General features: G+C 43.0%; 2 protein-coding genes across 2 annotated transcripts; both read left to right on the forward strand.

Annotated features, from left to right (window-relative positions):
• Positions 1-1,802: 1,802 nt before the first annotated feature.
• On the forward strand, positions 1,803-16,199 carry LOC306915252 (uncharacterized protein). The gene is made up of 2 exons (XM_079492537.1): positions 1,803-1,900; positions 14,763-16,199. Exons 1-2 carry the CDS (start codon positions 1,831-1,833, stop codon positions 15,989-15,991), a joined length of 1,299 nt encoding a protein of 432 aa, XP_079348663.1. The 5' UTR covers positions 1,803-1,830; the 3' UTR covers positions 15,992-16,199.
• LOC306915916 (E3 SUMO-protein ligase ZBED1-like) lies at positions 3,470-5,961 on the forward strand (the record flags this gene model as incomplete). Its single annotated transcript, XM_079493586.1, has 4 exons — positions 3,470-4,034; positions 4,323-4,830; positions 5,134-5,320; positions 5,485-5,961. The coding sequence occupies 4 exons, from the start codon at positions 3,470-3,472 to the stop codon at positions 5,959-5,961; spliced, it is 1,737 nt and encodes a 578-aa protein (XP_079349712.1).
• Positions 16,200-18,075: the final 1,876 nt, after the last annotated feature.

Below are 18,075 nucleotides of genomic sequence, written 5' to 3' on the forward strand. Positions count from 1 at the left end.
CACACACACACACACACACAGGAGCGTTACCGGGAGATTAATTTACAGTGCTGTCACTGCTGTGTACAAGTCAAGATGTTTAATTATGCTGGTTCATGAACTATGATGTATTTTATTCACTTGTCTAGTGGTGATGAATTGAACAAGGTGGAGTCGGTGGACCCTCTTGTAAACAAGTGTAATGCTTAATTGGGTTGTCCACTCACAGTTAACAGTCTTTGTATTGAGTTTGTGCTTGAAATGTACTGTAATTCTGCAAACTGTTAATACATATTTCAATCAATCAATCAAAATCACCTTGACCGGCCGTGACGACTTACATCACCATTACAAAAGTAAAAGAGTGCAGTTATGGAGACTAGTACCCGAAACCAACAGTGTGGTAGCCTGACACTCAGCCTGAATTTTCATTTCGTTTCACTCCATTATTATTGAATCGCCTGAATATATTTTTTTAATGGGCGTGGCTAGCGATTCAGGGGCTGGAGCCAGGCTAACAGTGTGGGGCAGCAATACGCCAATAAACTGGTCAGAAGAAGAACATACCGCTACCCACAATGCAGTAGCTACGTTGTGTACTGTTGACTGGTTGCTTGGTTGACTGTTGTTCACGTTAAAATACCATGATTTATAACAACAACAAGAAAACTAAAGCGTGACGTTTTAAAACAGTGTCGTCGTACACAGACTTAGATGTACATGGACAACTTATAACAGTTTACTAGCAGGAGTTAGCAGCTCAACCACTGAAGCACAGCAGGTAAGATCGATGAACTAATCACGGTTGTGTTTCATCATTGACTCATTTAAGATGGAACACAAATAGAAATAGCAGCAGCAGCAGCACTGCAAAAGAGTTATATAAATTGTTTTGTTGCAGCATTGTTGATGATGATGTTGCTATTGACAATGTAACCCCATCGGTGAGTTTAAATGCATGGTTGATCTCCATAAAGCACACGTTTTCCCTTTTTTCTATGTATATGATTTTTGCATATGTTACAGGAGGTCTCAGTTATAAGACAAATATGCAGATGAGTATTGCTGCTGGAAAGCCCTCTTATGCCTGTTAAAACAAGAATAAAATAAATAGGACAGGACAACACCTATTTCTCAATCAAATATAACAAAGTCACAATATCCTTTTTAAGTTTATATTTGCACAGTATATGTCTTTAAATGCTATGAATAGAAAATGCCCCTCCCAGTGAGCCGTGGCGTTCCACAAGGAAGCATAATTCCTATAATATATTATGTAAACAACATCAGCTTGTGACTTGTTCCTATACGTGGATGACTCGGCACTGCTGGTCTCAGACAGGAACAAACTGCAGGTTTACACTGACAGTGATGTAAATACCGGTAGGTTCCCAGGGACATTTTATGAGTCTTACTTCAACAACGTTAGAGTACAGTACTGAGTACAGTATTGCATCCCAGGACCCCCCGGAGGGTGACTATTGCGTCCTTTCTCAATTTAGTGAGTCTAAGGACTTTGAAGACTTTGAGTCTATTAAAAGGACTTTGAAGAGGCCCTCAGCTCTGAACTCGGTAGAATCTGCACCTGGCTCGCTGATAACAAACTATCTTCACAGTGAAATGCAGACTAGCCTCTCCTCTGTAGCGGAAATATAAAAAACGGTTTACCTACTCACCAATACAAAGGCGGTTTGTGTAATTAGAAAGCCTACTTTCCTTAGTGGATGCACTAAGGAAACCACACGTAGAAAATGCACTGGTGGTGGGGGGCTAAGAGTGCGTCCAGTCGTTCAAGTTAAATTCAATTCTTTCATTTCAGACCGGTGTGTGTAGTCCAGACTGCAGGTGAAGATGAACTCTCCAGACTCAGCCATGGACATTTCTATTAAACAGGAGGAACCTGAAGACCACCCACACCTCAGTAAGCTTTTTTTTCTAACTATAATATAGTAATCACAAAAATGACAATATCCGGATATCATAGGACCACAATGGAAACAAGTCCCTAGGTTTGCTGTGTGTTTTATTATCTTTTGGCCTAAATGTTTTACTGTATTGATTGAATACTAAAAGTACTGAATCAATCAATCACTATGCATAGGCATAATTAAATATGCAATAAAAGAGAAAAACTGCACCACATTTTTCTAGAGAGTGGTCGTAGACCAAAGCATCTACAACAGGGTGTGTCTGTCACACAGCTCAAGCCGCCAACTGCATGACATCATGAAACTGAAGCACCTCCAGCCATGAAAGCCAGAAATGCTTGGTAAAAGTAGTTTGGTAGTAGTTGAAAACTGATTTTATAGCGTGTCTCTGTAGGAGGTGAGAGGTCTAGAAACACAGATATTTGGCTTTTTATAAGCCTCTTGATTTGTGGTTTAACCACCAACTATCATCCCTATGCTCTTGCGGGGGACATTTTACGCACCTCATAAGATTTGGTGTAGAGGGGAAAACGAGGGGACCAAGTACAGCGAGTGAAAGTTCAATTAGTTCAGATAATATCCGTGGTCATAATGGGGACATAAACTCAGCACAAAAAGTTTGGAAACTTAACTTTGGTCCATTTTTTCTCCACTTTAAGAATACTGTATGTTATATGATTTTAATGGTTGATTAGTCACCTTTACAACAAGGTATAGATTGTAAGGATCGGGCATTCGCAGAATGAGCAACACGGCTAAAAGTGTGGGTAGCGCGATTGGATGATTGCACTCTCACACAGTAGTTTCCAAACTTTTTGTGCTGAGTTTAGTTAGATGCAAATAAATAATTGTTTTTACATAAAGGGCACTATCTTGCGCCCTTACCCTACACTTATTTGCTATTTTCTTAGTGTTTAGAAAAACATTTTAAAATAGTTCAACTAGCTGATCTACGGCCGATCTAGCCATTGTGAGCTTGTAGATTTGCTAATTGAACTTTTTAAATAGTGGCATAAGATTAATGCTGGGCCGTTATCGGCGTTAACGTGCTGCGTTAACGCGAGACTCTTATCGCGCGATAAAAAAAATATCGCCGTTAATCTATTCTCAAAGTTGGGTCTGAGCTGGGTCTGCATAGAGCGAGCAAGCTATGAATTTCACTTTGATAGTTTTACCTGGCCGAATTACTCTGGGAGGGGGGATGTAACAAGTCCTAACCTAACAGGGACAAGGTGAAATTAATTACTCTGGGAGGGGGGCGGTAACGAGTCCTAACCTAACAGGGACGGGTGAAATGAATAGAGGGTATGCGCGTGACATCATCATCAAACCAGGAAGTTATGCAGGAACGCCTACTGAGTGGCAAAAAACTACTTTCTGGCCTTGACAGCCCATGACATCCACACAGAAAAGTAATATCTGATTGCATTAAACAACATTAAGCGATGTTAAACTCACTTTGCCTGTTGCTTTGCCACTCGATTTGCCACTCGATGTGCCATTCACTTGTAGCATGCGCATACTCTCTATTAACAGTGCGGCGTGCCACATCAAACGTAAGCATGGAGGACGCTGTTACCCCGGGTTTGCTCCAGGGCAAATTTATTTTCAAGACGCTTCCCAATGGAAACCTCGACAGGAAGAAGGTGATTTGCACCCTGTGCAAAGCAGAAATGGCTTACTGTAGGAGTACTTCGAGTCTGAAGTATCACCTAGTGCACAAGCACAGCGAAGCTCCGGGGAAAAGTGTTCGTCAAACTACAATGTTGGAGTGCAACCGCGGTAAGCCCATCAGCCCAGCTCTATCAGCCAAGCTAACTAACCTCCTAGCTCAGTGGATTGCCATCGACTGCCGGCCTATCGGTGTGGTTGGAGATGATGGGCTCGAGCTTCTTCTCCAGGCGGCCACAGGCGACCCATCTTACAAACTACCTGCGAGACGAACCATCACGAGGAGAATCCATGACCAGTACACCGCAGAGAAAGCTGCGAAAGATGTAAAGTTGGCCGGGGCGGTGTGTGTAGCACTGACTGGGGACCATTGGACATCTTTCAAAAACGACAACTACCTTGGCGTTACTGTACACCTCATCGATGTCAGCTGGGAACTTCACTCGTTCGCCTTAGGTACGTTATGTAATTTCAATTAACGGTGAAGTTGGTCTCGGGCTGGATACCCAGCCATCCTGGCTGAATATCCAACCTGAAACCAACCCCACCGCGGCATGTAATATCGCTAATTCAGCCTAACATTTACACAGCTTTAGCTAACGTCAGGGATTGATTGATTTATTTTACCACCAGCCAACATTACCTACGTTTGCTAGCTAGCCCCAACAACAACAGCCTGCTAATTGTAAGTTGCCTATTACTAGCAAACTTATTCTGATCTACTTTGTCTGTCCTTAACCGTAGGTGTGATTAAAACAGAGGAGCGTCACTTTGCAGAAGCGTGTGCCAGGCAGTTTCTCGACGTCGCTAATCAGTGGGGCATAACTGAAAAAATCACCACCATTGGAACAGACGGCGCTCCCAACATGATAGCAGCAGGGAGAATATTGCCATTTGAGCACTTGCCCTGCGTTGCGCATCTTGTACAGAGGTCCATTGTAATGTCACTTCGGGATGGTGGTTTTGATGGTGTACTGGCCAAGTGTCGAAAAGTGGTCGGACATTTCAAACACAGTCCGGACAACTCAGACGAGCTGAATGCCCAGCAAGCATCCCTTGAACAAGACCAGGAGTCACTCGTGCAAGACGTTCCAACACGCTGGAATTCAACCCTAGCTATGATCGAGCGTTTGAGGCGCAACAGAGACGCAGTGCACGCAACTCTGGCTCAGCAGACCCACAAGCTGGCCCTCCCAACAAATGCTGAATATGAGAAGTTGGCAAAGCTGGAGAAACTGCTGGAGCCATGCAAGTAAGTGTGTGTGTGTGTGTGTGTGTGTGTGTGTGTGTGTGTGTGTGTGTGTGTGTGTGTGTGTGTGTGTGTGTGTGTGTGTGTGTGTGTGTGTGTGTGTGTGTGTGTGTGTGTGTGTGTGTGTGTGTGTGTGTGTGTGTGTGTGTGCACACTGCTCTGTGGGTGTGTGGCTGGCTGTGCTGTGTTTGGGGCTGTGCTGTGTGTGTGTGTGTGTGTGTGTGTGTGTGTGTGACATTGTGGTGTCGTTTTTGGTGTCAATTCACCCCTCTTAATGTGTGTGTGTGTGTGTGTGTTTGTGTGTAGGTACGTCACTGAGCTCCTTGGTGGGGAAAAATATGTCTCCTGCTCTGTCGTTTTACCTGCCCTGTGTCATCTCCTGCGAGCAATGAAGATCTCCGACGATGATCCTGCCTACATTGTACGTTTCAAGACTGCCTTCACCAAGGACCTCAACCAGCGGAGGGAGAAAATCAACCTGGAATGGCTGAAGGTATGTGACACTGACCAGAAGATAACTGTATTGTCTGACCATTATAGACTGTTAAGACAGTAGATTGATCAATGGATAGATGAATGAGTCATGAAGAAATATGGACGATTTTGAAAGTTACATTTTCATCAATCAATCTTTTTTTTTTTTTTAATTCATCAAAGGTGGCCACTGCTCTGGACCCACGCTTCAAGGATCTCAAATGCCTGCCCAAAGCAGAGAGGGAGATAGTGTGGAGAAAGCTGAGTGACTTGGTGAAGGCAGAAGAACCTGCTCTGCAGCCGCCCAGGGAGGAGAACCCAGAGCCACCTCAAAAGAAGACAGCCCTACTGCTACTGATGGGATGGGAGTCGGAGTCAGATGACGATACACCAGTAGATAATGTTGTAGAGAGGTACAAGGTAGGGCCCTGTGCCAGTTTAGATCAGTGTCCACTGAAGTGGTGGTCGGAGCACACTGCTGTGTACGGTAAGATGGCCCCCATTGCCCAGAAGTACTTGGGGACTCCTGCCACAACTGTCCCATGCGAGAGACTGTTCTCTTTAGCAGGCCACATTGTACAGAAGAAGAGATGTAGCTTGTCACCACACAATGTGAACATGCTGGTCTGTCTGAGTGACTGGTGGAAGAAGGAGAGGTAGAAGTTGGACTCAAGCCATGTCACAAAGCTGTGTCAAATTGCCTGTATGGTAAAGTTATTCGTGTTTAAGTGAATAATGAACAATTTATTAAACACACGTACTTCTTATTGAACATTATTTTCATTACCAATTATAATAGGGCTCCTGGTCTAATTGGCCACGTGGCCTGTTCAAGGATTTACTTCTGGTCATTATTTAGGTAGCGCACACATATTTTCAATGCCTTCGGCAGAGTTCAAATGAGCCATTTTAATCGCGATTAATCGCGATTAACTCCAGGATTGCAGTGCGATTAATCGCGATTTAAAAAAAGTAATCTATGCCCACCACTAATAAATAATGGACCTTGATTTGAAAAGGGTTGAAAACCACTGGTTTAAACCATGAATTGTAAAAGTAACTGTGTACAAAATTCCCCATAGCATTTAGTGAAGGCTACTTCATGCACACTGTATTCATATTGAGGACCCATTTATCTACTTTAGTTCAGGCTTCTGTTTGGGCAGTGTAGTCAGTGAAAGAGGACCCCAGTCCAGCTGCAACTCTACATGCAGCTACACAGACAGACAAACAGGATCACAGAATGCGTTCTCAGGAAGTATGCTCATTGTTTGTTTATACAGTGCAATATTAATTAATGTTGCAACAATTAATTCATCTATGTGTTCTCTAAAAAGTTCGTTTTTGCCTGTATTTGCTATGCTAAATCATGTTGCTAGGTTAACATTGGCAGCCATCTATGGTAGCCTAACAGGGCTCTAACAAGCTAAGTTAGCCTCAGCTAATGTATTTGAACTTTACAGTGATAAGTGTGTTAAGGTTAGTCATTTCAGATACCATTCATACAATCATCCATCCATGTCTGTCTGTGGCTGTGCAACCATCTCTATATAAAAACCCTTAAACTGTCATCATTGTGTCATTCTTGAGTTCATGGGCTACTCGTTGATTACAAACTGAAATATGGTTATTACAGGGAAGGTACAGGGTAATATCATGGAAACAAACCACACTTTATTTTACAGTCCAGTTCCACTTTAATTACTGGGTAAATACCAGGTAAATAGTTGTCTAGTTACTGGATAAATACTGAGTAATTACCAAGTAATATCATGGCAACAAACCACGCTTTCTTTTACAGTCCAGTTCTACCGTAATTACTGTGTAAATACTGAAAGTACCAGGTAGTAATATGGAAACAAACCACGCTTTCTTTTACAGTCACAGTTCCACTTTAATTACTTAGTATATACTAGGTAAATACAAATCACACTTACTGGGTAAATAGCAGGTAATTACCGGTTAAATATTTTCTAGTTAATGGGTAAATGCTGAGTAATTACCAGGTAAAACATGGTAGTTATCAGGTTAATATCTGGTAATTACAATGTAAATAGTCATTAACACCCGCACGGCCACTGCACCAGTTGATTGATAAGGCATGAATCAATAATAAATACTCATAATTACATGGTAATTCCCGGGTAGTAGTTAAGAAAATACATGATAATTACCTAGTACTTACTGGGTATATTTCCCTGTAGTTAACATGTAATGGACTGGGTAATACATGGTAGTTATCAGGTTAATATCTGGTAATTACAATGTAAATACCGTCGTTAACAGCCTCACGGTCAACTGCACCAATTGATTGATAACACATGGCTCAATAATTCATGGGTAAATACCTGGTAGTCGTCAGTGAATTGTATAGTAAATACTAGGTAACTACATGGCCATTATCCAGTATTTACAGTGTAATTAACTGGTAACTACCTAGTATATAGGTTATAATTTCCTGGTAGTTGGCAGGAAAATACATAAGGATTACCTAGTACTTACTGGGGAAAACTTTGTATTTTCTGAGTAATTACTGGTTACATGACCATGTAATTACCATGTAATTACCTGGCAAATACTAATAATCACTGGGTAGTAGTCAAGAAAATACTTGATAATTACCTAGTAATTACTGATTAGTTTTCATAGTAATTACTGGTTACATGACCATGTAATTATCATGTAAATTCCTGTATTTACCTGGTAAATACTCATAATTACATGGTAATTACTGGGTAGTAGTCAAGAAAATACTTGCTAATTACCTAGTAATTACTTATTAGTTTTCATAGTAATTACTGGTTACATTACCATGTAATTACCTGGTAAATACTCATAATTACATGGTAATTACTGGGTAGTAGTCAAGAAAATACTTGATAATTACCTAGTAATTGTTGTGTTTATTACCCTGTAGTTACCATGTAATTACCTAGTAAATACCCAGTAATTACTCCTTACTACCTTGTAATAACCATGTAATTACCATGTAATTTCATGGTTATTACTGTACTGTAAAAGAAAGGGTTACCAAAATATGTGTGCGCTACCTAAATAATGACCAGAAGTAAATCCTTGAACAGGCCACGTGGCCAATTAGACCAGGAGCCCTATTATAATTGGTAATGAAAATAATGTTCAATAAGATGTACGTGTGTTTAATAAATTGTTTATTATTCACTTAAACACGAATAACTTTACCATACAGGCAATTTGACACAGCTTTGTGACATGGCTGAGTCCAACTTCTACCTCTCCTTCTTCCACCAGTCACTCAGACAGACCAGCATGTTCACATTGTGTGGTGACAAGCTACATTTCTTCTTCTGTACAATGTGGCCTGCTAAAGAGAACAGTCTCTCGCATGGGACAGTTGTGGCAGGAGTCCCCAAGTACTTCTGGGCAATGGGGGCCATCTTACCGTACACAGCAGTGTGCTCCGACCACCACTTCAGTGGACACTGATCTAAACTGGCACAGGGCCCTACCTTGTACCTCTCTACAACATTATCTACTGGTGTATCGTCATCTGACTCCGACTCCCATCCCATCAGCAGTAGGGCTGTCTTCTTTTGAGGTGGCTCTGGGTTATCCTCCCTGGGCGGCTGCAGAGCAGGTTCTTCTGCCTTCACCAAGTCACTCAGCTTTCTCCACACTGGCTCCCTCTCTGCTTTGGGCAGGCATTTGAGATCCTTGAAGCGTGGGTCCAGAGCAGTGGCCACCTTTGATGAATTAAAAAACAAATGTAACTTTCAAAATCCTCCATATTTCTTCATGACTCATTCATCTATCCATTGATCAATCTACTGGCTTAACAGTCTATAATGGTCAGACAATACAGTTATCTTCTGGTCAGTGTCACATACCTTCAGCCATTCCAGGTTGGTTTTCTCCCTCCACTGGTTGAGGTCCTTGGTGAAGGCAGTCTTGAAACGTACAATGTAGGCAGGATCATCGTCGGAGATCTTCATTGCTCGCAGGAGATGACACAGGGCAGGTAAAACGACAGGAGACATATTTTTCCCCACCAAGGAGCTCAGTGACGTACCTACACACAAACACACACACACACACACACACACATTAAGAGGGGTGAATTGACACCAAAAACGACACCACAATGTCACAGCAGGACACGCACGCACGCACGCACACACGCACACACACACACACACACACACACACACACACACACACACACACACAGAGCAGTGCGCACACACATGCACACAGAGCACACACACACAGAGCACACACACACACACACACACAGCACAGCCCCAAACACACAGCACAGCCACACAAACAGAGCAGTGCACACACAGCACAGCCACACAAACAGAGCAGTGCACACACACACACACACACACACACACACACACACACACACACACACACACACACACACACACACACACACAGCACAGCCCCAAACACAGCACAGCCAGCCACACACCCACAGAGCAGTGTGCGCGCACACACACACACACACATACACAGAGCACAGCCCCAAACACACAGAACAGCGCACAGCCACACACACACACAGAGCAGTGCACACAGCACAGCCACACACACACACACACACACACACACACAGCACAGCCACACAAACAGAGCAGTGCACACCACACACACTCACACACAGAGCAGTGCACACAGCACAGCACAGCCACACACACACAGCACAGCACAGCCACACACACACAGCACAGCCACACAAACAGAGCAGTGCACACCACACACACACACACACAGACACACACACACACTTACTTGCATGGCTCCAGCAGTTTCTCCAGCTTTGCCAACTTCTCATATTCAGCATTTGTTGGGAGGGCCAGCTTGTGGGTCTGCTGAGCCAGCGTTGCGTGCACTGCGTCTCTGTTGCGCCTCAAACGCTCAATCATAGCTAGGGTTGAATTCCAGCGTGTTGGAACGTCTTGCACGAGTGACTCCTGGTCTTGTTCAAGGGATGCTTGCTGGGCATTCAGCTCGTCTGAGTTGGCCGGACTGTGTTTGAAATGTCCGACCACTTTTCGACACTTGGCCAGTACACCATCAAAACCACCATCCCGAAGTAACATTACAATGGACCTCTGTACAAGATGCGCAACGCAGGGCAAGTGCTCAAATGGCAATATTCTCCCTGCTGCTATCATGTTGGGAGCGCTGTCTGTTCCAATGGTGGTGATTTTTTCAGTTATGCCCCACTGATTAGCGACGTCGAGAAACTGCCTGGCACACGCTTCTGCAAAGTGACGCTCCTCTGTTTTAATCACACCTACGGTTAAGGACAGACAAAGTAGATCAGAATAAGTTTGCTAGTAATAGGCAACTTACAATTAGCAGGCTGTTGTTGCTGGGGCTAGCTAGCAAACGTAGGTAATGTTGGCTGGTGGTAAAGAAAATCAATCAATCCCTGACGTTAGCTAAAGCTGTGTAAATGTTAGGCTGAATTAGCGATATTACATGCCGCGGTGGGGTTGGTTTCAGGTTGGATATTCAGCCAGGATGGCTGGGTATCCAGCCCGAGACCAACTTCACCGTGGTAAATTAATTTAAATTACATAACGTACCTAAGGCGAACGAGTGAAGTTCCCAGCTGACATCGATGAGGTGTACAGTAACGACAAGGTAGTTCTCGTTTTTGAAAGATGTCCAATGGTCCCCAGTCAGTGCTACACACGCCGCCCCGGCCAACTTTACATCTTTCGCAGCTTTCTCTGCGGTGTACTGGTCATGGATTCTCCTCGTGATGGTTCGTCTCGCAGGTAGTTTGTAAGATGGGTCGCCTGTGGCCACCTGGAGAAGAAGCTCGAGCCCATCATCTTCAACCACACTGATAGGCCGGCAGTTGATAGCAATGCACTGAGCTAGGAGGTTAGTTAGCTTGGCTGATAGAGCTGGGCTGATGGGCTTACCGCGGTTGCACTCCAACATTGTAGTTTGACGAACACTTTTCCCCGGAGCCATATGAGTGCTTGGCCCCGCAGCTTCACTGTGCTTGTGCGCTAGGTGATACTTCAGACTCGAAGTACTCCTACAGTAAGCCATTTCTGCTTTGCACAGGGTGCAAATCACCTTGTTCCTGTTGAGGTTTCCATTGGGAAGCGTCTTGAAAATAAATTTGCCCTGGAGCAAACCCGGGTTAACAGCGTCCTCCATGCTTACGTTTGATGTGGCACGCCGCACTGTTAATAGAGAGTATGCGCATGCTACAAGTGAATGGCACATAAAGTGTTGTTTAATGCAATCAGATATGACTTTTCTGTGTGGATGTATGGGCTGTCAAGGCCAGAAAGTAGTTTTTGCCACTCAGTAGGCGTTCCTGCATAACTTCCTGGTTTGATGATGATGTCACGCGCATACCCTCTATTCATTTCACCCGTGTCCCTGTTAGGTTAGGACTCGTTACCGCCCCCCTCCCAGAGTAATTAATTTCACCTTGTCCCTGTTAGGTTAGGACTTGTTACATCCCCCCTCCCAGAGTAATTCGGCCAGGTAAAACTATCAAAGTGAAATTCATAGCTTGCTCGCTCTATGCAGACCCAGCTCAGACCCAACTTTGAGAATAGATTAACGGCGATATTTTTTTTATCGCGCGATAAGAGTCTCGCGTTAACGCAGCACGTTAACGCCGATAAAGGCCCAGCATTAATCTTATGCCACTATTTTAAAAGTTCAATTAGCAAATCTACAAGCTCACAACGGCTAGATCGGCCGTAGATCAGCTAGTTGAACTATTTTAAAATGTTTTTCTAAACACTAAGAAAATAGCAAATAAGTGTAGGGTAAGGGCGCAAGATAGTGCCCTTTATGTAAAAACTATTATTTATTTGCATCTAACTAAACTCAGCACAAAAAGTTTGGAAACTACTGTGTGAGAGTGCAATCATCCAATCGCGCTACCCACACTTTTAGCCATGTTGCTCATTCTGCGAATGCCCGATCCTTACAATCTATACCTTGTTGTAAAGGTGACTAATCAACCATTAAAATCATATAACATACAGTATTCTTAAAGTGGAGAAAAAATGGACCAAAGTTAAGTTTCCAAACTTTTTGTGCTGAGTTTATGTCCCCATTATGACCACGGATATTCTCTGAACTAATTGAACTTTCACTCGCTGTACTTGGTCCCCTCGTTTTCCCCTCTACACCAAATCTTATGAGGTGCGTAAAATGTCCCCCGCAAGAGCATAGGGATGATAGTTGGTGGTTAAACCACAAATCAAGAGGCTTATAAAAAGCCAAATATCTGTGTTTCTAGACCTCTCACCTCCTACAGAGACACGCTATAAAATCAGTTTTCAACTACTACCAAACTACTTTTACCAAGCATTTCTGGCTTTCATGGCTGGAGGTGCTTCAGTTTCATGATGTCACGCAGTTGGCGGCTTGAGCTGTGTGACAGACACACCCTGTTGTAGATGCTTTGGTCTACGACCACTCTCTAGAAAAATGATCTCATCACATTTTTCATGACGGCTATGGCAATTTTTAGGATTCAGAATCATGAAAACCCCCTAGTTTGACATACTACACACACACTACTCACATACTACTTAAAAACTAATTCTCTGCCAAGGACGACCTAAATTTATAGTCACAGTATGCCTAGAATGACATTGGACGATTGGAACGACATTGGAGATTGGGAGGTCAGGGTTCAATCCCCCGGCCGGGTCAAACCAATATCTATAAAAATGGGACCCAATGTCTCCCTGAGTCCCCATTTGGCACTCAGCATCAAGGGTTGGATTCCGTCATGTCCCTGTGACATACTCACATCATTCCCAGTATGTGTACATCATGGCTGGGGGATATTGATACTTGGTCATCATCATCAAGCGACATCATCAAGCAACCTCACGCCACATAAACAGGAGATAATCTCCTTCCCTATAGGCTGTCTGGAATAATTGGTTCTCAAGGCCACCTACTGTTTTAGTTTGACAGGAAGTGATTAGGATTGGGCTATATCTTATCTATAGCCCAAAACTAATACTTGGAATAGATTCAGAATCACGAAAAACTCCTAGTTTGACATGTCACATGCTATTTAAAGCATGTGACATGATATTTTTTTAAGTAAATTTTTTTTTTACATTTTTGCCTAACACAAGAAACCCCTATAAAATAAATTGCTCAATACCGACAGCCGGTCAGCAAGTGGATTCATGAATGTATATCTAGACAATATTTTAGGCCAATAAAAAAGACTATATGCCAAATTTCCCACTTTAAACAAAAGAAGCCTGTCAGCTGCCGGACTATCGAACCAATGTGAACATATTATATTAAGCACTTGTCAAGTAGTCTTTCAAACAGCTATGATCCATTAGCCATTTAGCCTCTATGGTATGCTAGATTCTAGAGGACAGTGTGACTCTGAATCGGAACAAAGGATGGCTGAATGGTGCGTTATACATTACAGTTGGGTGCCACCGATATTGTCCCTCATCATTTGACCCATTTAGGCCTGACCTCAAAACTTTTAAAAATCCTTCTAAATCCTGAAAAAATCCTTCTAAATGTTCACGATTTTTCAAAAATAGCAGACCTACAAGCTCGTAGCGCGCCACTCGGTGGCGCGCTATGAGCTTGTAGATCTGCTATTTTTCAATAGCTAAATTATAACATAATGTTTAAAACACCAAAAGGGGTTCCCGCCCAAAATGGGTTAACTGTCCTTTTGCGCAGATCACGCAAACCTCAGCAAAAAGAAAAGGACAATATCGATGGCCTCCAACTGTATGTTATAAACAATGTTCTGAGGTGAGAAATAACCAATGCCGTTACATACACTTGATTCGGCACTGCCTTGTTGCAGGGTGCAGTTTCGATCACAAACTTTAAATCACATTCGTGCGCGTATGCTGTGTGGCTGCTGAGCTGGAAAACTCAGTTGTGAGCCACCGAGCCCCTGTTTCACTGGGAATTACGTTAAAATAAGGTATCCGATGGTAATTCCGACGGAGCATTAGTCCGACAGTCGGACTAGCACTCGAACATGTGCTGCTCCCGTGCTTGCGGTTATGGTTAGGTTAGGGTTTGAGGTAGGTTGTTGTGTCGGACCAATAATACTAGTGTCTGAACTAAAGCCTGTACCCTAAAATAATGGCTGCGTATATCTAGTAAGTATATCTGCAACTATTGCTAGATTTCAGTGCATGGCACGTCACTAATATAAAATAATCTGGAAGAAACTGAAACATGACCATAACTTGCACCACATTATATTAGATGCTGGCCTACTGGCAGCATGCACAAGAAAGTTGGCGCTGATCAGTGGTTTGTGAAATTATCCCTAGACACAGACACATTCTTATTAAGTAACTGTTTGGTCAGTCTTAGTAGACAATATACATGGAACAAGGAAGATAGAAAAATAGATTTACATTTTAGAAATCCAGTATTGACTATCATGCTATTTCTTTTATATATTTTTTCCCTAGACATCCTGCACATGGTTGTGTGTAAAGAGGAGGTTTGTCCTGAACAGGAGAGGAGCCCCCGTCTGCTCCAGGAGGAACCTGAGCCTCCACAGATTAAAGAGGAACCGGAGGAGCTATTTCAAAGACCAGAGGAGCCTGACGAATCAACATTGACATTACTATCAGTGAAAAGTGAAGATGGTGATGAAGACATCTCTTCACACTGCTCTGAAATTGAACTTGAGCTCGAAACTGACACTGAAGTCACTGAAGACAGTGATGATTGGGGGGAGACAAGTGGAGGTGTCCACACTGGAGAAATACATTTCCAGTGTAAACTGTGTAACAAGAGCTTCAGCCGTTCATACCGTCTCAAGTTACACCAGCGTGTCCACACTGGAGAAAAACCTTTCCACTGTGACCATTGCGACAAGAGCTTCACGCAGTCAGGTGACCTGAAGCGACACACGTATGTCCACACTGGAGAAAAACCTTTCCACTGTGAACATTGCGACAAGAGTTTCATCCAGTCATCTGAACTGAAGAGACATCAGATTGTCCACACTGGAGAAAAACGTTTCCACTGTAAACTTTGTGACAAGAGTTTCAGTCAGTCGGGTCACTTGAAGGCACACCATCGTACACACACTGGAGAAAAACCCTTCCCCTGTAAAATTTGTGACAAGAGTTTCAGTGAGTCGGGTCACCTGAAGACACACCAGCGTGTCCACACCGGGGTAAAACCTTTCCCCTGTAAAAGTTGTAACAAGAGTTTCAGTGCGGCATGTTCTCTTAAGACACACCAGCGTATCCACACTGGAGAAAGACCTTTCCAGTGCAAACATTGCGACGAGAGTTTCGCTCAGTCATCTGACCTGAAGACACACCAGCGTCATCACACAGAAGTAAAACCTTTCCACTGTGAACATTGCGACAAGAGTTTCATTCAGTCGTCTGAACTGAAGAGACACCGGCGTATCCACACTGGAGAAAAACCTTTTCGGTGTAAACATTGTGACAAGAGTTTCTTTCAGTCAAGTCATCGTAACGCACACCAGCGTGTCCATACTGGAGAAAAACCTTTCCACTGTCAACATTGCGACAAGAGTTTCAGAACGTCAAGTAATCGGAACGAACACCAGCGTGTCCACACTGGAGAAAAGCCTTTCCACTGTCAACATTGTGATAAGAGATTCAATCACCCAGGTTACTTTAAAAGACATCAGCTTATTCACGCCAAGGGAAAATAAATTGCTGCTATTAATTAGCTTACTGGAAGGATTCAATTTACCCGCCTAGAGTCTTCGTTTTTTTTTGCCACACCCAAGGTCTTCGAATTCCATGGTCCAAGATTCAAGGTTGTACGTTATTGTTACATCTTGTGTACAGGTACATAAGAGTAAAACTTATTATGGTTTAGCTTCCTTCAACCATTTTAAAAGTCCAGGGGGCACGGTGGCACAGGCCTTTGTAACATAGTGCTGTACAGACTGATTTCTTGATTTTTACCAGTGCCGCCTTCTTTTTTGTCTTTTTATTTGCTTTATTCTTATTATTCACTTTTACTACCATTGACATGTTTTGTTTTTATTGTTGTGAAGCACTTTGTGACTATGATGTCTGTGAAATGTGCTCTATAAATAAAACGTACTTACTTACTTACAGTCGGTAGTGCCAACGCCTCACAGCTAGAAGGTCCTGGGTTCGATTCCTGCTGGTGACGCTATTGGCCCTGGGGGAGTGTTCTCCCCTCCACGTCATCAGTGCGTATACCCTAGGTGGGGTTGGCGAAAGGGCCTTTCTGTGTTTCTTTATTATTACGTCTTGTGTACAGGTACATAAGAGTAAAACTTATTTTGGTTTGGCTTCCTTCAGACAATACAACAGTAAAGTAGTTTAAAAAAACAAAATCATTTTAACATAACATAATAAGATGCCCTGAGGGCAAGAAGCGGCGAGGTCGTGAGTACGCATCCGCCTGGGTGACGTCAGACTGCTGGGCGAGCGCTGACGCTTTGGCATGGGGGGTCAGATCAACATATGGAATGAATTCTGTACTGGCCATATATAGAGCGTGTCTTGAGTGTACAGGGTTTGATGAGGTCAGATCAACATATCAGAACAGGAAGGATGGGTGAGAAAGGATTAACATATGGCATGTCAGAACGGATCAGCTCCATATATGGAGATATAAGTGTTTGAGGTCAGATGTAGAGTCGCTGGCCGGCTCTATATATGCAGATCTAGGTGATGATCCAGTCTTCTCCATGTATGGTTATCCAGGGTTAGATGAGGTCAGTGTTGTGTCTTTGACCAAAAAATGCACAAGATCTAAGGGTCTTCATGATGTCACGAGGCGTGACCATATATGGAGGCGTGATGTTACGAGGCGTGACCATGTATGGAGGCGTGATATGGCCATATATTGACATTCCCTATATGGTATGGGAATGGTTTCATAGTAAATGCGGTAGAGAAGGCTGAACAAACAGCCAAAAAAAACATGCACATCTATGTACCTATGTAGGCTGGGTGCTGGATCAAATAAAGTACAAATCAAGAAATGAAAAAAATCTGCACACCATTTTCTGCTCCCAAATAAGTAAAAGAAATATTTGGGAGCAGAAAATGGTGTGCAGATTTTTTTTCATTTCTTGATTCATAGTAAATGCAACCTGTGGTTGCAATAAACATAAAGTCACTGGAACCATATACATCCACGTAGACATACACAACATCCATACTACTGAATCTGGACACAGGCCACGCCACTACAAAGCTCCATGTGACTGAACCAATCTTCCTCTTTCGCTTAGATCTGTTCCCTCTCCTGGCCGCTTCAGGACTTCCTTGTATTCACACCTCGAAACAACCTGTTCATGCTATTAACATTGCTTGTACTACTGTTTATATCTGACCTTTATACATGTCATTGTACTGTTACTATACTGTATTCTCCATGTCTTTGTATAAAATGAGTTGAGGGCTGGGGCTGTGGGTGGGAGAGGATGAGCAAGCTAACTGTATCTGTACATGTGTGTATTGTGTATTGCGTAGTCAGTGTATTGTGTATAGTTGCACTGTACTGCACTGTTTTACCTGTACATAGGACCCCCTCTAAAATTATATGCTGCATCTCAAGGGGCTATCCCATCTGACCAAATTCTAATCGGTCGAGCGGTGCTTGAGTGAAATAAATAAATAAATAAATAAAACATTGATTGAATTGTTAGTAATGACAAGCACATTATGTACTAGAAACTAGAAAACACATCTAACCATTTCCATATCCTAAAACAATATTTTAACATACCTTTCCCTTGATTTTAAAAAT

Source organism: Electrona antarctica, assembly GCF_951216825.1.
Source record: "Electrona antarctica genome assembly, chromosome: 22".
Taxonomy (NCBI): domain Eukaryota; kingdom Metazoa; phylum Chordata; class Actinopteri; order Myctophiformes; family Myctophidae; genus Electrona; species Electrona antarctica.